The sequence below is a fragment of the Hyperolius riggenbachi genome, chromosome 6 (genome assembly GCF_040937935.1).
Source record: "Hyperolius riggenbachi isolate aHypRig1 chromosome 6, aHypRig1.pri, whole genome shotgun sequence".
Lineage (NCBI taxonomy): Eukaryota > Metazoa > Chordata > Amphibia > Anura > Hyperoliidae > Hyperolius > Hyperolius riggenbachi.
In genome coordinates, this window is record NC_090651.1 from 366,754,533 (window position 1) to 366,780,449 (window position 25,917).

Consider the following 25,917-nt stretch of genomic DNA (forward strand, 5'->3'; position numbering starts at 1 on the left):
ACAAAAAATAAAATCTTCTATGAACGCTTCATACACCTAACAGAATACCTTGGGGTGTCTTTTTTCTAAAAAGGGGTCACTTGTGGAGTTCCTATACTGCCCTAGCATTTTACGGGCCCAAAACCGTGAGTAATCTGGAAACCAAATGTCTCAAAATGACTGTTCAGGGGTATAAGCATCTGCAAATTTTGATGGCAGGTGGTCTATGAGGGGGCGAATTTTGTGGAACCGATCATAAGCAGGGTGGCCTTTTAGATGACAGGTTGTATTGGGCCTGATCTGATGGATAGGAGTGCTAGGGGGGTGACAGAAGGTGATTGATGGGTGTCTCAGGGGGTGGTTAGAGGGGAATATAGATGCAATCAATGCACTGGGGAGGTGATCGGAAGGGGGTCTGAGGGGGATCTGAGGGTTTGGCCGAGTGATCAGGAGCAGGGCCGAGGGATCAGGTGTGTTAGGGGGTGATAGGTGGTGACAGGAGGTGATTGATGGGTATCTCAAGGTGTGATTAGTGGGGGGAATAGATGCAAGCAATGCACTGGCGAGGTAATCAGGGCTGGGGTCTGAGGGTGTTCTGAGGGTGTGGGCGGGTGATTGGGTGCCCTAGGGGCAGATAGGGGTCTAATCTGATGGGTAGCAGTGACAGGGGCTGATTGATGGGTGATCAGTGGGTGATTAGATGGTAGGACAGATGTAAACAATGCACTTTGGAGGTGATCTGAGGGTAGGTCTGGGGCAATCTGATGGTGTGGGTGGGTGATCAGATTGCCCGCAAGGGGCAGGTTAGGGGCTGATTGATGAGTGGCAGTGACAGAAGGTGATTGATGGGTGGCAGTGACAGGGGGTGATTGATGGGTGATTGATAGGTGATTGACAGGTGATCAGTGGGTTATTACAGGGAAGAACAGATGTAAATATTGCACTGGCGAATTAATAAGGGGGGGGGGGTGTCTGAGGGCAATCTGAGCGTGTGGGGTGGGTGATTGGGTGCCCGCAAGGGGCAGATTAGGGTCTATTCTGATGGGTAACAGTGACAGGTGGTGATAGGGGGTGATTGATGGGTAATTAGTGGGTGTTTACAGGAGAGAACAGATGTAAGCACTGCACTTGGGAGGTGATCTGATGTCGGATCTGCGGGCGATCTATTGGTTGAGGTGGGTGATCAGATTGCCCGCAAGGGGCAGGCTAGGGGCTGATTAATGAGTGGCAGTGACAGGGGGTGATTTATGGATGGCAGTGAGAGGGGGTGATTGACAGGTGATCAGTGGGTTATTACAGGGAAGAACGGATGTAAATAATGCACTGGCGAATTGATAAGGGGGGGTCTGCGGGCAATCTGAGCGTGTGGGCGGGTGATTGGGTGCCCGCAAGGGGCAGATTAGGGTCTAATCTGATGGGTAACAGTGACAGGTGGTGATAGGGGGTGATTGATGGGTGATTAGTGGGTGTTTAGAGTAGAGACAGGGGCGTAGCAATAGGGGTTGCAGAGGTAGCGACCGCATCGGGGCCCTTGGGCCAGAGGGGCCCCCGAAGGGCCCTCCCTCAACTACAGTATTAGCTCTCTATTGGCCCTGTGTTCATAATAATCACTTCTATAGATACTTTGAATAGTGGTAATTATTAACAAACTGTTCCCTATCCCCTTCTTGCACCTCAGACACTGTAGTTGCCATTGGCAGGTTTTGGTGCACCGTATCAATTGCTATGTAAAGAGTGCTTGGGGGGCCCCATTCTAAAACTTGCATCGGGGCCCACAGCTCCTTAGCTACGCCACTGAGTAGAGAACAGATGTAAACACTGCACTTGGGAGGTGATCTGATGTCGGATCTGCGGGTGATCTATTGGTGTGGGTGGGTTATCAGATTGCCCGCAAGGGGCAGGTTAGGGGCTGATTGATGGGTGGCAGTGACAGGGGGTGATTGACAGGTGATTGACAGGTGATCAAGGGGGATAGATGCATACAGTACACAGGGGGGGGGGGGGTCTGGGGAGAATCTGAGGGGTGGGGGGGTGATCAGGAGTACCCAGAGGGCAGTTTAGGGACTAAAAAAAAATAGCATTGACAGATAGTGACAGGGAGTGATTGATGGGTGATTAGGGGCGTGATTGTGTGCAAACAGTGGTCTGGGGGGTGGGCAGGGGGGGGTCTGAGGGGTGCTGTGGGTGATCAGGGGGCGGGGGGGCAGATCAGTGTGTTTGGGTGCAGACTAGGGTGGCTGCAGCCTGCCCTGGTGGTCCCTCGGACACTGGGACCACCAGGGCAGGAGGCAGCCTGTATAATACACTTCGTAAACATTACAAAGCGTATTATACGCTTCCTATCCGGCGATCGTCGGGTTAACAACCCGCCGGCGCTTCCGATTGGCCGGCGGGTTGACGGGGCGGGTGGGCGGAGCCTATTGCCGGCGGATGCGCGCGCATGCCAGCGCACGATCCCCGGCAAAACAGTGCCCCAGGACCTGACGCCATTCTGCGTTACGTGGTCCTGGGGCTGCCACTTTGCCGCCGCCAATATGAAGTAGGCGGTCGGCAAGTGGTTAATGCCAAAGACAACAAAGCTTACAAACATGGTCATTGAGTAATTTAGTAATTGTGTGTTATGGTTAAAAAAGTGGGCGGAGCCAAAACCAGCCAAATACATAACCGGGCAATGCCGGGTTATCAGTGGGTGGAGACAAGTACAAATTTCACTAGAAAACGTAAACTGCAGCCAATCTTACACTGTTAATGGTATGGTTCTCAAACTTTACACAGTTGGTCACTGGGTGACTGAGATTACTGTTCAGAAAAGTGGGTGGAGCCTACAACAGCCAATCAAAATGTACCTATTGATTTTCAAATGGAATATTTGATTGCTGCCATTCTTGCACTGTAATGGCACAGGCCTCAAACCTCGTACAGATGGTCATTGGGAGGCTAAGGTTCAAACTCAGAAAAAGGGGTGGAGCCACAAACAGCCAATCTGATTTGTTTCATTTCAATGCAAATTATTGATGCCAAAGAACGCAAAGCTCACAAACTTGGTCATTGAGTAATTGTGTGTTAGGGTTAGAAAAAGTGAGGGCAGCCAACACCAGCTAAATACATACACAGGCAACGCCGGGACATCAGTGGGCGAAGACAAATACAAATTTCACTGGGAAAATGTAAACTGCAGCCATTCTTACACTGTTAATGGCAGGGTTCTCAAACTTTGCACAGTTGGTCACTGGATGACTGGGATTAATATCCAGAAAAGTGGGTGGAGCTTACAAAAACCAATCAAAATTCACCTATTGAATTTCAAGGGGAATATGTAATTGCTACCATTCTTGCACTGTTATTGGCAAAAGCCTCAAACCAGGAACAGTTAGTCATTGGGTGACTGGTGTTCAAATTCAGAATAGGGGTTGGAGCCAAAAACAGCCAATCAGATTTGTTTTATTTCAATGCAAATTTTTGATTCTAAAGATCGCAAAGCTCACACACTAGATCATTGAGTAATTGTGTGTTAGGGTTAGAAAAAGGGGGCGGAGCCAACACCAGCCAAATACATACCCAGACAACGCGGGGCCAACGCCGGGCCATCAGCTAGTTTGTTATAATTTTGATGATTATGGCTTACAGTTTATGAGAACCCCAAAATCAAAATCTCAGACCATTAGAATATTGTGAAAATGTTGAATAGTCTAGGCTCAAAGTGTCAGACTCTAATGAGCTAATTCATCCAAAACACTTGCAAAGGGTTCCTGTTTCATATATTAGTGCTGGTGCAGACCAAGAAAATCAACAGCACTTTGAAAAGCGCTTGGCTAATGTATATGAATGGGATGGAGCACACCAGATTGATGTGTTTTTTTTCCCAAATGCAAATGCCGGTCCTGCAGCATTTCTGCTGATTTCTGAGGTGATTCAGCCTCAATGTTAAGTATAGGAAAGTGGAAAATCGCCCTGAAAAGCACTAGAACAGAGCCATTTTCCAAGAGTGTTTTGTTACAGAAGTTGTTCAGTTACAGTCTACTGTAACAAAATATAAAAAAGGTTACTCCAAAATGCTCCAAGAATCGCTAGGCATGTTTAGAAAATCGCTCTACACATGCCTAGAATCGCTCTGAAAAATCACTTTAAAAAGCACTGAGCGTTAACGATTACGTTAGCGCTTTTTGGTATGCACTAGGCCTTAGTTTTACCTTTTAAGTTGAATTACTGAAATAAATGGACTTTTGCCCAATTTTCTAATTTTTCAAATTTCACCTGTAATAACTAGAGAGTCATTTGCCATGAGGCTGGTCAATATCTGTTTCTCCTGCATTCTACATTGCTGCACACTAAGAAACTCAGATATCATCCAGAAGGCCAAAACACAAACAGATTTCACCAATATCACTCTTATCCAGTTGTGTGTTTAGGTAAATATACAGGTGAAACGCCCCCAAAAAATAGCAAAAGTCCATTTATTTCCGTAATTCAACTTAAAAGGTGAAACTAATATATGAAACAGAATGATGAATGGATGAATTAGCTGATTAGAGTCTGACTCTTAGAGCATAGAACATTGAACCTTTTTCACAATATTCTAATGGTTTGATCATAAATATAACAAATTATGCTACGTACACACTGGCGACTATGGTCGTTTGAAACAGCAACTTAACAATCGTTCTGCCGACAATCGGGGAAAGAACTTTACCAAACGATCATTAAGTACAACGACAAACGAACGATATCGGCACGATGAGAAAATCCCAACAGGACAGATCATATCGAGCGACAATCGTTACAAAACTATAGTGTGTACATTTATCTGCCGAGAACGATTGTTACAAGGGCCAATGCGCCTGCGTTGGATTCTGCCCAGCCATTTTGTTTGTTTACAAACAAACTTTTTAAAACTGTTCTTAACCACTTTTAATGCGTCGGGGAGCGGCGAAATTGTGACAGAGGGTAATAGGAGATGTCCCCTAACGCACTGGTATGTTTACTTTTGAGCGATTTTAACAATACAGATTATCTTTAAGAATGAATACACTGGGCTTCATTCACAAAGCCGTGATAACTCGCACCTTATCACGGTCGCACTAGCATTATAGTGCGCGTAATGTTTTTTGCGTGCAAATGCGACTTTGCACGTGAAAAACGTTACGCGCGTTATAGCGCGCACAAATACACTGGTGCTAAAACGCTATAACGCTAAGAGATATCACGGCTTTGTGAATCAAGCCACCTTGTATTTATTCTTTTCTGGTTCAAAGAGTTCACTTTCTGACTTGCGCCAGGGAGTGAATTTAAAAACCGCTCGGGAAAATCGCTTAGAAGAGTGATTTTTAACTAAAACGCCTCGCCCACCCAAGCACCGGCAATCACAAAAATAAAACGCGTCAAAAACAGGCCAACGTGGTCGTAGCGCAATATGAACAAGGCCTCAGTGAACCATTATTTATCATTCCATGCAAGAGCACAAAAAGAAAGAAAACTGAAAAAAATGCACCTTTATCTCCAAATAAATTATTGGCGCCATACATTGCACTAGGGAAATATTTTAAACTTTGCGATAACCGTGACAGCTAACTAACTATAATGGCCAAAAATTGAGAACATTTTCTCCAATTTTTTTTTCTTATAATTCCCATTAAAATGAATTTAGAGTAAAACAATATTTGGCATAATGTACCACCCAAAGAAAGCCTAATTGGTGGCGGAAAAAACAAGATGTAGATCATGTAATTGTGATAAGTAGTGATAAAGTTATAGGCGAATGAATGGGAGGAGTGCTGAAAGGAGAAAATTGCTCTGGTCCACAAGGGGGAAAACCCCTCAGTGGTCACGTGGTTAAACCAAAGATAATCAACAAGATGATAATTTTTCTAGCTTATGTGCAAATTTAATGCAAAGTTAAAAAAGTTTGCATATGGTTTCTATTAATTTTGGAAGTCTGAATTATTTGCATTTCATTGACCCACCATCTCTTGTTAAGGTCAGGCAGGAGGCGAGAGCAAACTCATGCAGGTATTACATTTCAGAGTAGCATGAATTTTTTTTTTTTTTTAAATAATAGATTTGAACCTGACCACGTGGAAAGCAATACCATCCTCTTTCTGTAACCAGAGATACGTGTGCAAGAAAATTTCACTTAGACTTTTCCCTTTAGCTCTAGCTTCAGGTTTATGTGTATGAGTTCATCTGAAGCAGCATGGAACAAGCGTCAGCCCTGCGCTGGGGTAACCTTCCCCTGTAAGCAGTGTACTCAGTGTCTGTGTGACAGCCTAACCCACTTCCTCTTCCTGCCGCTTCCACCAATAGCAGCTCGGAGCACACAGAGGCCTGCGGTGGAGAGAAGACACAGGAAATCTGTGACCTCACGGGTACAGCGTTCCAGCTGTGACTAACACACAGTGTCCCGCTCATGGAAGGAACATGGAAGAAGCCATGTCACCACAGCGTGTGACGTCACCGCCCTGTCACCATCGCCCTCTGTCTCTCACAAATCCTTTACTTACCTATGCCTGCCATTACACTAAATGACTAATTGTTCTCATTTTCATTTACAAATCTATCATTAAAAATATTGTTCAGTGTTGGCTGTGTGATCCACCAGTCAGGCCTTGTTCACATTGCGTTCGACAAAAAGCCCGCGCCGGGCTTTTTGAAAAAGTTTTTTCCGGCGATTTTCTGCGCGTTTGCTTGTTTTTGTAGGCATTTTTGTAAGCGCAGAGCGCTTTCGTCTTTTGATCCGGAAAAAAAATCCGGAAACAGTAAATACAATGTATTTACAAAAAAAAAATAAAAAAATGCTCACACAATCGCTTGCCAAAGCGATTTTGTGAGCGTTTTGCATTTTTCCTATACTTACCATTGAGGGAAATTGCCTCAAAAATGGCCCAAACACCGCTTTTCAAAGCGGATTGCAAAGCGAACCGCTCAGATATGAACTCTCTCATAGAGAATCATTGCACAAGCACTTTCAGGGCAATTTTGAAAATCACCCACGCTTGCATTTTTACAAAAACGCCTATAATGTGAAAAAGGTTTAAGTCTGCAAAGCTGAGAATAATTGAGTTGTGAATAGTTTTTTATAAACCTTGCGCTAATATTATAGTGTTGTGGGGAAAATTAAATAAAATTTCATTTATATTCCTATAAGGATTAAAAATATTACATTACTCTGCGCTGCATAATATTTTGCCGCTTTATAAATACAGTAGGTAGCAGTAGTAATAATAATAATACCATTAATTCTAATAATTATTATAATACATATTACTATAATTATTCATAATAATAATTTGCCTGTGCCATATTACATTAAATTATAATCTATTTTATTATAGTTAATTATTTTTTTTTATAAACTTTGTATATACCTTACAAATATTATAGTGTAATGCATCAAGAGAGAAAGCGTTTCCAGGAGCAACTCATCCAATGTAAAACTCAACTTTTAATCATCTTCTTTAAAAGACCATGATAACGGCATAAAAAGATACACATGGAAGCAAATATACTTATCAGACCATTGCAGTAGAAAAGAGGTGCGGGGGTGTAGTCGACGGCCATTTCGCCCCACGATCAGGGCTTTCTCGAGACCGAACAAATATTATAGTGTTGTGGGGAAAATTTCATAATACTATGTTGAATATTCCTGTCATTATTAATACTCATATTTATGATATGAGTTATGATATATTCATATCATATTGCATGATATGATTTTGCATTGCTTTAAATTCAATTCAATTTATTATATAGCATTTATGTAATATTTCATATTACGCTATGTTAAATTATATTGTATTATGTTATACTGTATTATGTAATACATTATTACTATGCTACAAATAATTGTCCTGTATTATGCTATGCTATGTCTTATGTTATACAACATCTCATCGTCAAATACCTAGGTTCTCAACATGCGGTATGCGTACCCCAGGGGGTACTTCTGATGGTTCCAGGGGGTACTTGGGCTTGATACACTTAACCAAGAATAACCAATTTAGAGTTTTAGAAAATTATAAATCTTATTTAAACAATGCCAAATTAGTAGTTTAGCTAATTAAAAGCAATAGTAAATAGTTGGAAGTTGTTTAGAACCATTATCATGCACTACGATTCAATATATATCTGTTAAGGGGTACTTCTCATAATGGTTATTATGCTAGGGGGTACTTGATGAGTACTGGTCTAATACATTTGTATTATGTTACATTGTAGTAATGTAAAATTGATTGGTTTATGCAATATTATATACTATATTTTGATATGTTACATTACATTATGTTGTATTTCTTTATGTTTTATAATACATGCAATCTAAATATCGTATTTCATTATGCTGTATTGTCTTACATTATTTTGCAATATATTTTATGTTATCTCTATTAAGGGCCCGTTCAGACTGCAAAATGCGGACCGCAACGCATACGGACCGCAACGCGTACGAACGCACGCCATCCGCGTTCGTACGCGTTGCGTGGCTGATCCCATCACTGAAAAGTGAAGGGGACAGACGCGCGTTTTTGTAAAATCTGCGTGCAGCATGCGTTCCCGGACCGCACAGGTCCGGAACGCATGCAGTGTGAACATCAGACAGTGCACTCTATGCATGTCGGGCCACCCAAAACGCGTCTGGAAACGCGTGTGGTGTGAACGGGCCCTTTGCCATATTAAATTTTTATTTTTATTGTATTATGTTAGGTCGTGGTATGTTATGTCATATTATGTTATCATATGTTGTAGTATATTCTTTTATGTTGTAGTATCCTGTATTGTGTTTTTCAATGTTTATGCTATGAAATGTTGTTATATTATGTTTCATGGTATTTTGTGTTATGTAATGTAATGGTCTGGGATGGAATATTATAAAATCATGTTATATTATATGTGATGTATGACTAAAAGTTGTAAGCACTGAGATTAAAAGATTATTTTGCAAGAGTAATCAGTTTTGAAGTTTCATGCATATTTTAAAATACTGAAATTGAGCTAGACCAAGAAAACTCAAAATATATATTTAATTTTTTTCAAGGACTTTTTCTTTTAAAAATACAATTCATTTGTATTCACTTAATTTGTGAAATTTTATTTACTTGATTTTACTATAATTTTTTAGTGATGTTTTGGCAATATTTATGTAAGGAAGCAGGAATGTAGTCGCTGCGGCTGCTAATGGACTATCTGGGCAGCCCACAGGCGCTAAGGCAAAATATCGTCGTTTAGAGAATCATCGTTTTGAAAATGATCATTTTGAAATTAATTTTAAGAATTATCGTTTTGTAAATCATTGTTTTGAAATGTATTGTCTTGGAAATGTATTGCTTTCTTTTTTTTTGGTTATTTGTGGCGGAGGGAGGGGGGTTTAGGGTTAGGCATCAGGAAGGGGGGTTTTAGGTTTAGGCATCACTAAGGGTGGTATTAGGGTAAGGCACCACTGGGGGGGGGGGGCATTAGGGATAGGAACCACCAGGGGGAGTCTTAGGGTTAGGCATCACCAGGGGTGGTTTAGGGTTAGGCACCACCAGGGGGGATGTTAGGGTTAGGCACCACCAGGGGGGATATTAGGGTTAGGCACCACCAGGGGGGATATTAGGGTTAGGCACCACCAGGGGGGATATTAGGGTTAGGCACCACCAGGGGGGACTTAGCGTTAGGCACCACCAGGGGAGATATTAGGGTTAGGCACCACTAGGGGGGATATTAGGGTTAGGCACCACCAGGGGGGACTTAGGGTTAGGCACCACCAGGGGGGATATTAGGGTTAGGCACCACCAGGGGAGGACTTAGGGTTAGGCACCACCAGGGGGGGACTTAGGGTTAGGCACCACCAGGGGGGATATTAGGGTTAGGCACCACCAGGGGGGATATTAGGGTTAGGCACCACCAGGGGTGGTCTTAGGTTTATGCACCACCAGGAGGGTCTTAGAGTTAGGCATCAGAGGGGGAGGGCTCTGTGTGAGAGCATGGTTAGGTTTAGGGTTAGGTTTAGTTGTAGTAAAATGTTGGTAATATTTACCAATTTTTTACTATCCTCCTAATATTTCTTCGTTTTTATTGTGATAGACAATATTTTGCAATTTTGCCTTCATACCGCACCCTTTTTAACCACTTAAGGACCACAGGCTTACATTCCCTAGGGACCAGGTGATTTATTGCAATTCAGTGCTCTGCCGCTTTAACAGCTCGCTGCAGAGCTATACAACTTACCACCCAAATGAATCTCCCCCTGCCCTTTTCTGCCCACCAACTGAGCTTTCTATTGGTGGGCTATGATCGCTGCTGCAATCATTACTTTGTTTTTATTTTAAAAGGAGAGCCTTTTTTAGTCAACCCTCCTCCGCCCCCCCCCCCCCTAAATTGGCCCTAGGTGGCGATCGGATGACTTCCCCTCCTCTCATAGGCAACAGCCTATGAAAGGGATTTCACAGTAAGCCACTCGGAAGGACAGCTAAGTGTCCCCTGTACAGTCCTGCACTAGATCGTAGCGCTATACAAATGTAAACATACCAGTTTTTTTTTGTTGTTGTTTTTGTTTTTTTTAACAGTTCCCAGCCTGCAAAAAGCTCCGCTCCGTCACTCAGCGGGGATCGTCGCGCCCGCCCGATCCCCTGCAATCTCCTCCTCCCAGGACTTGACACCAATCACCCATTTTTACTGGGTCCCTTATTTTCTGTATGCTTGATGTGTCGTAATCTATATGGACATATTCTGCCAGCAGATCAGAAGTACCTCATAAAGTTTATCTCTATATGTTTTAGGTTACTTCCATTTGATTTAAGTTTTTAGATAGCAGCATGGGATAGGGTTTAAGACTACTGGGAATATTTGTATTGCGCTCTGTTCTCTTAACACATAGATCTCCTCTCATGTTTCCTGTCCCTCACACTTCCTTAAAAAGAACCCGAAGCGTGAGACCTATGGAAGCTGCCATATGTATTTATATTTAAATAATACCAGTTGCCTGGCAGTGCTGCTGATCTTTCTGGTCAGTAAGGTGTAAATCACACACCTGAAACAAGCATGCAGCAAATCTTGTCAGATTTGTCATAGACATCTGATCTGCATGCTTGCTCAGGGTCTATAGCTTAATGTATTAGAGGCAGAGGGTCAGCAGGACAGCCAGGCAATCTGCATTATTTAAGAGGAAATAAACATGTCAGCCCCCATATCCCTCTCACCTCGGGTTCCATTTAAAGCGCCCTTGAAGTGAGAGGGATATGGAGGCTGCCATATTTATTTATTTTTTAAACAATGCAAATTGCCTGGCTTCCCTGCTGATCCTCTGCCTCTACTTTAGCCATGGACCTTGAACAAGCATGCAGATTACCATACGTATGTGTTTATACTGAAAGGGCACGGTTACTGATACAGCACTGATACTGAAGGGGCATTTTTTTCCCTTTAGGTGCACTTCAAGGAGAGTTTGAAGCCATTATAAAATCTTCTTTATACCTTCTATTTAGCTTAAGCAGTATAAGTAGAGCTGAAACGCCACATTCCCACGGCAGAATGAGGGCTTTATACCCACTAAATCCCGGGGCAAACATCCACCACTTTCAAAGTCGTGGATTTTTCTACCCGGGGAGGCAGAGCTTAGCGCTCTGCCTCTACTGAAGTCAATATCTGCTGGTCTCCGCCTCTCCCCGCCCCTCTCAGTGAAGGAAGAATGACAGGGGCGGGGAGAGACGGCGATCAGAGGAGATAGACTCCAGTCCACAAAGCTCTGTCTCTACCAGAAAGTGATCCCCGATTTTTGCCCCGGAGATTTGGGGGTAATAAAGCTTTGTTTTGCCGTGGGAATGCGGCGTTTCAGCTCTACTCATGCTGCTTAAAATAAATAGGAGGTAAAAAGAAGAATTTATTTTGGCTTTAATCTCTCTTTAAAGAAATATGAAACCAGACTTCTGTGCAGTTCAAACACTAACATATAAGTGTAGAAGTCTGAAACAGTCAGAGACAATGATGACCAACGCAGCCGCACGCCAAGGTACTCCTAGTCACACGCAACACATGCGGTTATTTGACCTAACAACTGTCTCAAACAAATTTTTCTGTGTACAAAATTTCCTGAGAATAAAACTGAGTTTTTTTTTTCCAGTTTGATATACTAAGGAAATGGTATGCATAGAAAAAAAATATTTTGGACAGTTGTTCACCATTCTAGCTCTCTTGAAGTGGACCTGAACTCAGGACAGAAGGAAAACAGAGAGAAATGAACCCCGTATGTATTTAGAGAATTTAGCCTTATTCCCCTCTTCTTTGCCTAATCACCACTGTAATTTGATCTCTCAGCTGTGTCAGCTGGCTGCCTCGGCAGAGATCTGATATAAACACAGGATGTTAAAGAGACACTGAAGCGGAAAAAAATATATAATATAATGAATTGGTTGTGTACTATGAATAATTTCTAGAAGATTAGCAGCAAAGAAAATATTCTCATACTTTTATTTTCAGGTATATAGTGTTTTTTCTAACATTGCATTATTCTATAATATGTGCAGATTACACAACACTCAGCATTCAAAATGAGTCTTTCAGAGCAGTCTGTGAAGTAATGACCTCTCCTCTAGCAGAGGAAAAGTAAACAGTTCACTTACAGTTGAGATAATAAAAGTCAGATAACAGCCCTCTCCATGACTAACTTAGTCGGAGAGCTTAATGGCTTGTTTGCATAGAGATAACAACTGGAGTTTCTCAACTCTTCCTGTACTGGAAACAATTAGACTGATGTATCTGATCTTAATGTTTTATTTCTTAGCTGTACTACACATACAAATCATAATATCATATATTTTGTTTCGCTTCAGTGTCTCTTTAACCTTATGTCTGCTTCCCTGAAAGCAGGAAGTAGACACCCTGCAGATGTATTGCAGGATTTGTATCAGTTGTAACAAAGAAATGTGTTTCTTTAAAGGTTATTATGCTTTTGCTTATCTTTTAGACCAGAGAGGAAGTTCTTAGTTCAGGTCCGCTTTAAAGTATACCCAAGACGATATGTGACATGATGAGATAAACATGTGAATGTACAAAACATATTAATAACTAGGCTGTTTTGCTTGCTTTATTTTGCTGCCTGAAAGAGTTAATTTTTAGGCATGGAAGTGACAGCTTCTGTCTTGTCGGGAATATAGTAAACAACACTGATAAGCAAATTACAGCCATAAACATTTTCCTGGAAGAATACAACTTAGCGCAGGAGGGGCAAATTCATGTATTTTCACTCTGGGACACTTAATAAGCTGCTACTGATTACAGACAGTAAAACATTCAACCTATTTTGTGAATGGTATGATATAAAAGAACCCTGGGATACCTAAAAATGTAATTTTTAGGAGTAGGAGGATATATATAATTGTTTATCTCAGTTTATTTCCCCCTTCGGGTTCACGTTAATGAAATGAGTGCAAGGTGCTAAGTGAGTGGTCATGGACTCTTGGGTCTTAAATTTGGTAAAAGATGGTGTTAAGCAATCATTTAGGTAGCTCAGCGAGATATTAGTTTGCCTGCTGGGAAATGATTGTGTGTCACTGAGTGTGTGAGAGAAGCTATTAGTCACTCTGTGCCCAGCTCACAGGTGGAGTTGTTGGAAAGCACTGTGACATCATCACCAGCTTTACCATCATCTCTGCTCTTTCGTGTAGCACCCCTTCCCTCTCACTGAGATGCCTATGCTATAGAATGCAGCACAACCTGTCTACTTCATCAATACCTCCAGCAGCTTCATATTATATGTGTGCCCTGCAGCTATTCTATATTATTCAATATAATCTACACATAGAAAGAGAGATTACAAGATACTACAGTACAAAGACCTACTGCTGTAGCTAGAATAAGAGGAACAGTATATATAATTATAGCACTGACATCTTCCGCAGCACTTTACAGAATACACAGTAAGGTCTCTGGCTGTCCTCAGAGTAGCTCACAATCTAATCCTACCATAGTCATAGTCTAATGTCCTACCATATTATTATTTTTATTATGTATCTATATAGCACTGACCACTTCTGCAGCACTTAACAGAGTACATAGTCATGTCACTGACTGTCCTCAGAGTAGCTCACAATCTAATCCTGCCATAGTCATAGTCTAATGTCCTACCATATTATTATTATGTATTTCTATAGCACTGACATATTCTGCAGCACTTTACAGAGTACATAGTCATGTCACTGACTGTCCTCAGAGTAGCTCACAATCTAATCCTACCATAGTCATAGTCTAATGTCCTACCATATTATTATTATGTATTTATATAGCACTGACATCTTCTGCAGCACTTTACAGGGTACGTAGTCATGTCACTGACTGTCCTCAGAGGAGCTCACAATTTAAAGGGGCACTATGGCGAAAAATTTAAAAAATTAAAATATGTGCAAACATAGACAAATAAGTATGTTTTTTCCAGAGTAAAATGAGCCATAAATTACTTTTCTCCTATGTTGCTGTCACTTAGAGTAGGTAGTAGAAATATGACAGAAGCGTCAGGTTTTGGACTAGTCCATCTCTTCATGGGGGGATTCTTAGCAAGGCTTTTACTCTTTATAAAGATATTCCATAAAAAGGATTTAAAGGGAACCTAAACTGAGAGGGATATGGATTTTTCCTTTTAAACAATATCAGTTGCCTGGCAGCCCTGCTGACATCTTTGGCTGCAGTAGTGACTGAATCACACACCTGAAACAAGCATGCAGCTAATCCAGGCTGACTTCAGTCAGAGCACCTGATCTGCATGCTTGTTGAGGGGCTGTGGCTAAAAGTATTAGAGACATATGATCAGCAGGAGAGTCAGGCAACTGGTATTATTTAAAAAGGAAAAATCCATATCCTTCTCCATTTAGGTTCCCTTTAAACAATGATGCTGGCCAGCTTCCTTGCTTGCTATACAGTTTTTTGGCAGTTGGACAGAGCAACTGCCATTCACTAAGTGCTTTTGAGAATAAATAAATCCCTGAGAATCCCCCCATAAAGAGATGGACTAGTCCAAAGCCTGTCGCTTCTGTCAGATTTCTACTACCTACTGTAAGTGACAGCAACATAGGAGAAAAGTGATGTATGGTTCATTTTACTCTGGAAAAAAATGTACTTATTTGTTTATGTTTGCACATATTTTAAATTTTACAATTTTTCACCATAGTGCCCCTTTAATTCCACACAAATTCCTGACCCTAACCCTCACATGAATCCCTGACTCCTTAACACTTATTCTAGTCAGTCCTTATAACCTCCACCCTTATCCCCATACTGACCATAATGCTCACCTAAACCATAACACTTATGCTGTCTCTGAACCCCACCAAACTCTGACATTTCATTCCTTGGACTAATATAAATCCTAAATTACATTTTTACTGGCTAAAAACAGAAGCTAACCTATTGCAGACTTACGTAAACTCAGAACATCCTTTCTGCTCTAAAACATAAGAAACAGCATAACCTACCAAGAACAACATTTCTTTGTTACAGTTGATACAACTCCTGCAATAAATCTACAGTGTGTCTACTTCTTGCTTTCATGGAAGCAGACATAGGGTTAACATCATGTGTTTACAAATTAGCTGCTCTACCGAGGCAGCCAGCTGACACAGCAGAGAGAACGAAATACACTGGTGGTCATGAGCGTATAATAGGAACACAAAATGGGAACGTTAAAGCTGGCACAGCAATTACATGTCAGTTAATATAGCGGTTAGCATCGGCGATTCCCAACGGTTACAACAGTGGTTGTGTAAGTTCGCTATAAGCTGTACGCAGCGCTCAATTCGTTTATGGCCACACCCTGCAACCATTGCGGGATACTTATGGGCCTGATTCACAAAGCGGTGCAAAGTGTTTGCACGCCTGTGAAAAGCCCTTTATCACGCCTAAACTCAGTTTAGGCGTGATAAAATGAAACTCGCGCAAAAATCCCGCGTGCAATCGCGCGGTGCCCGGTGCAGTGCGCGCGATGCGCCCATTAAACCCTATGGGCAATGCGCGCGGAATTGCCCGATTGCGCATGCAAAACTTTGCACGCGCGATAAAGAGCACAAAGCGGTGCTAACTCAGCGGTGCAAAGGTTATCACGCCTAAAGTCTTTTAGGCGTGATAACTGAGTTATCACCGCTTTGTGAATCAGGCCCTATAAGTGGTGTACTGCATCAATCTTTCAGCTATTCACACTTAGCGGCTGGATTCGCGCCCATTTCTATTAGCTTTTCCTTTCGTACACCTATAAGACCTGTGAGGGCATTTTCTCTTGTTTTTTCTTTTTTTTTTATTTGTTTTTTTTTTGGGTGTTTTTGTTTCATGTGATTTTTTTTGTTTTGTTTTGTTTTGTTTTTGTTGTTTTATGTCAATACAATTGGATTCGGACTATGATGATGTGAAGGACGTTATCCCCGTACTTTGATTGGCCCAATAGGCTGCCAATCAAAGTGCGAGGATAACGTCCTTTAAAGTGATTGGACCCGCAGGGGCTCAGGGCAGGACGAGTGGAGCTCTCATCATTGCCAATTAGCAGGCATAAGTTCATAGCGCTTGCTATGCTACTCTGATAAGGCACACTAACGCTGATATGGTGTGTTAACTCTGATAAGGCATGTTAACCCTGATAAGGAGTGTTAACTCTGAAAAGGCATGCTATTTGTCTTAGTGAATCAAGCCCAATATGTTTTGCCTGGATAGGATATTTATATAGCGGCAATATGTTCATTCTCTGCAGCAGAGTTCATTAAAGTTTGTTTCTATATGATTGACTAATGAGTAATGACCCCTTTTGCTTCTCCTATGCAGGTAAGACCTGTAAGTATAACTCCACAGCGGCGTCTGGATTGGTGTGATGGCATTGGTGTGACGGCTCGTTCTTGTCACTCATTCATTCATTTTTCCATCTTCACTTTTTTCTCTGCGTTACTTTCCCCTGTGCGTTCTCCTGTATCTGCCACGGCCTTATCTGTTCATCTCGTCTCCACATCTCTCTCTTCTGCCTCTCTTTCCGACTCTTCCTCCGGGGGGGCGGAGCCTAGCCAGTTCCTCTTTTATTAGAGGCAGATGAAGAAGCAGCGTGTAAATGACACACTGACTGACAGCAGAGCGAACGAGAGCAGGGAGCAGGGCGAGAGACACACAAGGCTGGAGCCTTACAGACAAGACGCGGCGTCCAGCGAGGGGATGAGCTCCCCTCCGAACACCCCTCGAGGTAAGTCTAACACCAATGATCTGCGTTTAAAGGGTGACTCCGCTTCTAGGACATATTTCATCATTTAAAGGACCGCTATGGCGAAAAATTGTAAAATTTTAAATATATGTAAAGCTATACAAATAAGGAGTATGTTTCTCGCAGACGCAGAGTAAAATGAGCCATAAATTACTTTTCTCCTATGTCGCTGTCACTTATAGTAAGTAGTAGAAATCTGACAGAACGGACAGGTTTTGGACTAGTTCATCTCTTCATGGGAGATTCTTAGCAAGGCTTTTATTCTTGACAAAGACATTCCCTGAAAAGGACTAATACAATGATGCTGGCCGGCTTCCCTCCTCGCTGCACACCTTTTAGGTAGTTGGACAGAGCAACTGCCATTCATTAATTGCTTTTTAAACTAAAGAAAACCCTGAGAATCCCCCAAGAGGAGATGGGCTAGTCCAAAACCTGTCGATTCTGTCAAATTTCTACTACCTACTGTAAGTGACCGCAACATAGGAGAAAAGTAATTTATGGCTCATTTTACTCTGGAAGAAATGTACTTTTTATTTTGATGTTTACATGTATTTAAAACTTTAAACATTTTTGCGATAGTGGTTTTTAAAGCATAGCAGTGAAATAATGAACTTTTGCAAATTATATTCATTAGATGTTTTATTCCGCTAAGCCGGTAGAGGCTCTTATTAAAATTTTCCTGGTCAATGATTGGCCAATTTTGCCACCTCCATGTAGCATGAGGGCTTAACTACTCAATCTATTTATAGTATTCCATATCTATTGACCTCGGAAGAGGTCAACTTTGCCAACTGGCCAAGGTTTTAAAACGTTTCTGTACAGGTACTACATCTTGTGGATATAACCTCAATGAAAATCTCTATTCTAATTGTAGTCAGTCAATTCATTCTCAGCCTTGCAGTTTTCTTTAGGAATAATGATTGTACAATCAGATTGTAAGGTGTATGGAGGGCTGCCCCGTTACTTTGAGATAAGAAAATTTGTGTGCGCACTGTGCGTAATGTCCAAATGATGTCCAAAGTTACCACTGAGGTCACCAATATTATATACAATTAGTTTGCTGTTAAGATGAAATTAGTATAAACAGTCAAATGTGTCGTGATTGTATGGATATGATTTGGGTCTGGCTGTCTCATGCAGCTGCTGCCCTGTGTGATTGTATGGCTAAAGCCGCATCTACACGAGTAGATGCGTCCGCGATGCTCCTTATCAATCGAGCCGCTGATGCGGCTCGATTGATAAGATCCGACAGGACGGATCTCCGCACCGCCGATTCCCTGCTCGCTCCCCGCTAGGGGACAATGGCAGGGAATCGAGAGGAAGATAAGCGGCGCCGGCGGGGACGAGCGGGCACGAGCGGGGAATCGAATGTGGCGCGCGAGCGGGGACGCGGCGGGCACGCGGAAGAGGCGATCCGGCGGCTAATCGAGCCGCCGGATCGCTGCAATCTCTCATAGTGTAGACGGGGCTTATGAAATGGCTATAGCTGTCTCATGCAGCTGCTGTCCTGTGTGATTGTATGCAGCAGATAGATGGATGGATGGATAGATGGATAGATGAATAGATAGATAGATAGATAGATAGATAGATAGATAGATAGATAGATAGATAGATAGATAGATAGATATTTGCATGGTTGTCACAGCACATTACTATCCTCTAGGCATGACCATTTTATGGTGGGGGCAGTGCAGGAATCACCATGGTTCACAGCAGTTTTCGCAGTGTGGATTTCCCATGCTGTGAGTCACAACTGTCGGGGATTCCTCTACAATGACAGATGCTGCCGCCCACACTGAGCTCCAGTCCCCTGCCCCACCCTGCCCTACTCTGCACACTGACAGCTCTGCTGCCCTCTGTCTCCCCGCACCTGCAGCCCCTACCAACCACAGCCTATCCTCATGCTGACCTCCTGTCCCCTGCCCCTCCCACTGACAGCTCTGCTGCTATCTCTCTCTCCGCACCTGCAGCCCCTACCAACCACAGCCTATCCTCATACTGACCTCTAGTCCCCTGCCCCGCCCACTGACAGCTCTGCTGCCCTCTCTCTCTCCGCACCTGCAGCCTCCTCCAGCCACAGCCTATCCTCATACTGACCTCCAGTGCCCTGCCCCACCCACTGACAGCTCTGCTGCTCTCTCTCTCCGGACCTGCAGCCAGCCTCCTCCAGCCACATCCTATCCTCATACTGACCTCCAGTCCCCTGCCCTGCCCTGCCCCACCCACTGACAGCTCTGCTGCCTCTCTCTCTCTCCGGACCTGCAGCCCCTGCCAACCACTCTCTCCACACCTGCAGCCTCCTCCAGCCACAGCCTATCCTCATACTGACCTCCAGTCCCCAGTCCCCTCCCACTGACAGCTCTGCTGCCTCTCTCCGCACCTGCAGCCTCCTCCAACCACAGCCTATCCTCATACTGATCTCCAGTGCCCTGCCCCGCCCCGCCCACTGACAGCTCTGCTGCCCTCTCTCCGCACCTGCAGCCCCTACCAACCACAGCCTATCCTCATACTGACCTCCAGTGCCTGCCCCACCCACTGACAGCTCTGCTGCCCTCTCTCTCCCTCCGCACCTGCAGCCCCTACCAACCATAGCCTATCCTCATACTGACCTCCAGTCCCCTGCCCCTCCCACTGACAGCTCTGCTGCCCTCTCTCTCCCTCCGCACCTGCAGCCCCTACCAACCATAGCCTATCCTCATACTGACCTCCAGTCCCCTGCCTCTCCCACTGACAGCTCTGCTGCCCTCTCTCTCTCCGCACCTGCAGCCCCTACCAGCCACAGCCTATCCTCATACTGACCTCCAGTGCCTGCCCCACCCACTGACAGCTCTGCTGCCCTCTCTCTCTCCGCACCTGCAGCCCCTACCAGCCACAGCCTATCCTCATACTGACCTTCAGTGCCCTGTCCCTCCCACTGACAGCTCTGCTGCCTCTCTCTCTCCGCACCTGCAGCCCCTACCAACCACATCCTATCCTCATACTGACCTCCAGTCCCCTGCCCCTCCTACTGGAAGCTCTGCTGCCCTCTCTCTCTCTCTCCACACCTGCAGCCCCTACCAACCACAGCCTATCCTCATACTGACCTCTAGTCCTCTGCCCCGCTCACTGACAGCTCTGCTGCCCTCTCTCACCGCACCTGCAGCCTCCTCCAACCACAGCCTATCCTCATACTGACCTCCAGTCCCCTGCCCTGCCCTGCCCACTGGAAGCTCTGCTGCCCTCTCTCTCTCTCCACACCTGCAGCCCCTACCAACCACAGCCTATCCTCATACTGACCTCTAGTCCTCTGCCCCGCTCACTGACAGCTCTGCTACCCTCTCTCACCGCACCTGCAGCCTCCTCCAGCCACAGCCTATCCTCATACTGACCTCCAGTCCTCTGCCCCTCCCACTGACAGCTCTGCTGCCCTCTCTCTCCACACCTGCAGCCCCTACTGGCCACAGTGTCATACTATGCTCCAGTCCATTGTGTGCATCCAGCCTTGACTGCTCTGTTACATGCTAATTACATGTTAATTCCTCCTTCTTGAAGCTGATACTGTAAACTTGAAGCGGATCCGAGGTGAAAAACTAACTATAACAAGTAACTTGTCTATATATCTTATCTAAAGTTTAGATAACACAGCAAATCTAGCTGCAAACCGCTTCAATAGAATATGATTATTTCTTCCTGTAATACAATGACAGCAGCCATGTTGTTTGTGAACATTACACACAGGCAAAGCTGATAGCATCTCCAGCTCTCTGCCTGTGACAAATTCACTCTGCTCTCCTCCTCCCCTTTGCCTCTGAAATCTCTTTCTAGTAACCTCCTCCTCCTCCTGCCCAGACTGATCTCCCATAAGCCCTTGCTACAGTGTCACTGCCAAGGCTCTCTGAAAAAGCTGTGGGCGAGGCTTGTTTAGTTTATAGGGAATTAGAGTATTGAAAGAAAAACAGAAAAGTATTTGGCTTGAGGAATGCCCTATAAACAATAGGAATGGAAGGCAATTATACAATGAGCAAAAGTTCATCTCGGATCCATTTTAAGAAGGGAAATCAACCACTTGTGTTTGCAGTTCAAACCTGATTTGCTGCAGCATACCTCCCAACATTTTGACATAAGAAAGAAGGACACTTTTAGACATGCCCCTGCCATACCTCTAACCACGCCCTCACCACACCCCTCACCATGCCTATAACTAATAATTCAGAGGCAAAAGATGTAGTTTTATCATTTAAGTGTTTGCTGAATAGCGTGCAGTATATCTACGCCCTGCAGGACTTCATGTGAAGTCCCAGGGACGTAGATATTCGTCTGCCGCTATGCGCGCTGCGCCTCCCATTACAGGGGAGATCAGTGAATGGGAGTACAGTTCCCATTTATCAAGTGTCAGTGATTACCGGCATCAATGAGATGCCTCCGGTCATTGTAACAAATACTTGAATTAAAATGCGCACACTTGTCTCTAGACCCTAGGTTCTCAACATGTGGTATGCGTACCCCAGGGGTACTTCTTATGGTTCCAGGGGGTACTCAGGCTTGATATATTTAACAAAGAATAACAAATTTAGAGTTTTAGAAAATATTAAATCTTATTTAGACAACACCAAATAAGTGTTTCAACTAATTAAAAGCAGTAGTAAATGCTTGGAAATTGTTTAGAACCAATTATCATGTGCTACTATTAAATATATAGTTGTCAAGGGGTACTTGTGATAATATTTACTATGCTAGGGGGTACTTGGTGAGTACAGGGTTTTAAAAGGGGTACATACCAATAAAATGTTGAGAAACACTGCTCTAGGACACAAAGGGATAAAAGTCTCACAGTTTTGTAGTCACAATGTGTCTCCACAGGGCTTCACTTGTGAAAGCCGATGACTGTCAATCAGACCTTGTTCCAGGACAATCACATCCACATGCAATAAAAAGAATATAAATGCCTAGCGTATAACTGCGATCACTAGTAACTTTTCAAAAGGAAACCGTCACCAAGGTTATCTAGTTGTGTAGATTGTACAGGACCACCTCAAACTAGCACCAGTGCCAGGACACCCCCCTATGTGCCCGCACTCACCGCACTAGCCTCCCAATTCTCCGGAGGTACGTAGGATTGACAGCAAGAGGGGGAAACATTCACTCACAGCTGCTCAGTACCAGCTTATTAGCCCAAATCACACTGCAACTAAAAACACTAATATAGTGTAACTCTGTATGTTTAATAAAAGTTTAAAACCTATCGATAGCCCCTGATGAGTCAGCGTCCTGACGAAATGCATAGGGCGGAGCCTTAGCACACGTGACTGGTGGAGGAATTAGAGCCGGCGGAGAGGACGAGCGGTTTCCCGGGGACTCTGACTGTTATGCTATACGCTTGTTACTTACCAAGGCTTGTGACTGAGTGCAATTTGGTTTTAAACTTTTATTAAACATACGGAGTTACACTATATTAGTGTTTTTATTTGCGGTGTAATTTAGGCTAATAAGCTGGTACTGAGAAGCTGTGAGTGACCGTGTCCCGCTCTTGCTGTCAAACCTACGTACCTCCGGAGAGCTGGGAGGCTAGTGCGGTGAGTGCGGGCATATAGGGGGGTGTCCTGGCACTGGTGCTAGTTTGAGGTAGTCCTGTACAATCTGCACAACTGGATAACCTTGGTGACGCTTTCCTTTTGAAAAGTTACGCTAGGCATTTATTTTCTTTTTATTGCATGTGGATGTGATTGTCCTGGAACAAGGTCTGATTGACAGTCGGCGGCTTTCACAAGTGAAGCCCTGTGGAGACACATTGAGCTTGATTCACAAAGCACTGCTAAGTGTCAGCACCCTTAGAAAAGCCCTGTATCACTCCTAAAGTTAGTTTAGGCGTGATAAATAGCACTCGCGTGCAAGGTCCCGCACGCAAAACGTCGCAACGTGGAGCGACGAAAACGGCGCACCACGATGCGCCTATAAGGTCACATGGGGTGCGACCTTAACGTTGTGGGACTTTGCGCGCGATGTAATTTTAAAACATGGTGCTAACCTACTTACCACCCTGGTTAACACGCCCAAAGGGCTCGATTCACAAAGCGGTGCTAACCCAGTTAGAGACTTTAGGCGTGATAACCATTGCACCACGCTGGTGAAAAGCCAGTTTAGGCATGATAAGTTTAGATAAGTTTAGATCGTGCACAAAGTCCCGCACGCAAAGCAGCGCCATTAAACGCTATGCGAAGTGCACCAGACTTTGCTAGCGCAAAACTTTTGATCAGCTGTGCACTGCGATTCTAACCCAGTTGGTCCTTAAACTTATCACGCCTAAACTTATCACAACTAAACTTATCATGCCTAAACTTATCACACCTAAACTTATCATGTCTAAACTGAGTTAAGGCGTGATAAAGGGCTTTTCACCAGTGTGCTAACTGTTAGCACCGCTTTGTGAATCAGGCCCCTAGTCTTTAGGCGTGCTAAGTAGATTAGCACCGCTGTGTGAATCGAGGCCCTTGTGACTACAAAACTGTGAGACTTTTATCCCTTTGTGTCCTAGAGACAAGTGTGTGCGCTTTACTTCCAGTTTTTTTATATATGTTTGCACATTGACATTTATAATGCGAACCCCTTAGTGCACATTGGTTCCTGAAGCGCATACTTTTGCGAATTTTATTGTAACAAATACAATAACACATGCACGCATTACTCGGAAAGAACAAGTGCAAGGACATCTTGTGGCCAAATAATAAAATTACACCTACACCCAATTATTTTAATAAAAACACAAATATATTATTAAAATTAACCCCTTACTTCCCACCTCTCCTATAGTTACACAAATGATATATTTGCATATGTAAAAAAAAATGACAAAAATAAATAAATAGTTACCTTAGGGACTGAACTTGTTTTTAATCATGTGTGCCATGAGGGTATATTACTGTTATTTTTGTAAACATGGGCTTGTAATTAGTGATGGATGCAAAATGGAAAAAATACACCTTTATTTCCAAATAAAATATTGTCAGTTGTCACCATACATTGTACTAGGGAAACATTTTAAACGTTTTGATAACTGGGCCAAATGGGCAAATAAAATGTGTGGGTTTTGTCCACAGTAGAATGTTTTATTTTAAAACTATATTGGCCAAAAACTGGTAAATTATGACTTTTTCTATTTTTTTCTTATTATTCCGGTTAAAATGCCTTTAGGATAAAATGATTCTTAGCAAAATGGAAACCCCAAAGAAAGCCTAATTGGTGGTGAAAAAAACAAGATCTACATCATTTTGTTGTCATAAGTAGTGATAAAGTTATTGGCGAATGAATGGTAGGAGCGTCGAAAGGTGAAAATTGCTCTGTTTATTAAAGGGAAGGTCCAGGAAAATTAAAAAGCAAAAATTTACTTAACTTGGGCTTCCTCCAACCCCTTGCAGCGTCCTGTGCCCTCGCCGTGGCTCTGCTGCCCGCCCGGGGTCCCCTCCGGTACAAAATGTCTCCTGCGCTTCAGCGTGCGGCTCACTGAGGCACGCTGATGTCATCCGGACTGTACTGCACAGGTGCAGTAGTTTTGCGCCTGCGCAGTCCAGTCCAGATGACGTCAGTGCGAGTCCGTGAGCTGAAGCGCAAGTAGATGCCGACCTGGCCAGGAGGAGGCGACCGGGAGCCACTGGAGCTTTGGCAAGGGCACAGGACGGCTGCCAGGGGCTGGAGGAAGCCCAGGATAAGTAGATTTTTGCTTTTTAAAGTAAATGGGAACCGATTTGTTTTTGTTTTTTTCCATAGAGGACCATTTACCTTTTAGTGTCCTATGCTGCTTTGTCCCCCTTTTCCCCACAATCCTTCAGGGCAAAGGTGAGACGTAGCTCCTCCCAGGAACAGGAACAGACAGCACTTCCCCTATAAAAAAGTCACATGGTTAGTCCACCCTCAGTGCTGTTTGTTCCTGCGTCCAGGCAGGTCGGCATCTCCCCTTTGGGTGAAGCCTGTGTGCTGGGCTGCAGGTGGATCTCTCTGGGTGGCTGAGACTGTGGTACTGAGGCAGTCTGGCCATGCGCCCCAGGCTGGAGCTTTCCTGGGGTTTGCCTACCTTTCTCTCCCGCTTCCAGGGAGAGCAAGAGTGGAAGGCGTGGGTTCCCCTTGGCGGCCTTGCGGCGGAGTGAGCAGGACGGAGGTAAGCCGGCGGCCATGTGCAGCGTGGAGCGCATTGCGGCCATTAGGACGCTTGGCCGCGTCCGGATGCGTACTTTCCGGCGGGTATGCCGAAAGTAACAATTTGTAGTGCCGGCTCATTACTCTCTCTGCAGCTTCCGGGCCGCCACTCATCCATTCGCGGCAGGCCAGGTATGTTTCAAGGGGAAGCTGCGCGGGCCTGTAGCACTGTTGCTCAGAGAGAGTTTGTCCTGCGCTGGATGTGTCAGCTGGAAGCATGTCAGACGCTGAGAGGATTGAGAGCAACCAGGCCGCCCAAAAGGTGAGATAATGGTTTCTCTTTCTGGGCTGATTGTGCTATATGTGTGAGCAGAGTTACATGCCTTGTTGTGTTGTTGTTTATGCCAATACTAAAGGTGGCCATACACTGGCCCGATTCCCGGCCGTTTCGACAGCAGATTCGATCCTGGGATCGAATCTGCTGCCAATCGTTCGCGGTAAACGCCGCCGACGATCCGATTTCCTCCCGAAATCGGATCGGTCCGTCGATCGCGCCGTGCGGGAAATTACCCTCGATCGCCCGCGGGTAAAGTGCGCGTCGCTAGCGGCGGCCGATCCGATGAAAAATACATTACCTGATG

The 25,917-nt window shown here is 44.1% G+C and overlaps 1 protein-coding gene across 1 annotated transcript in view; it reads left to right on the plus strand.

The window, feature by feature from the left end:
• The first annotated feature begins 17,004 nt into the window (after positions 1–17,004).
• Positions 17,005–25,917, plus strand: part of NFKBID (NFKB inhibitor delta) — a 54,793-nt gene continuing 45,880 nt past the window's right edge. Inside the window, exon 1 of the mRNA XM_068242305.1 lies at positions 17,005–17,152. Within this exon, the coding sequence (XP_068098406.1) occupies positions 17,005–17,152 (148 nt within the window). The remainder of the gene's footprint in view (positions 17,153–25,917) is intronic.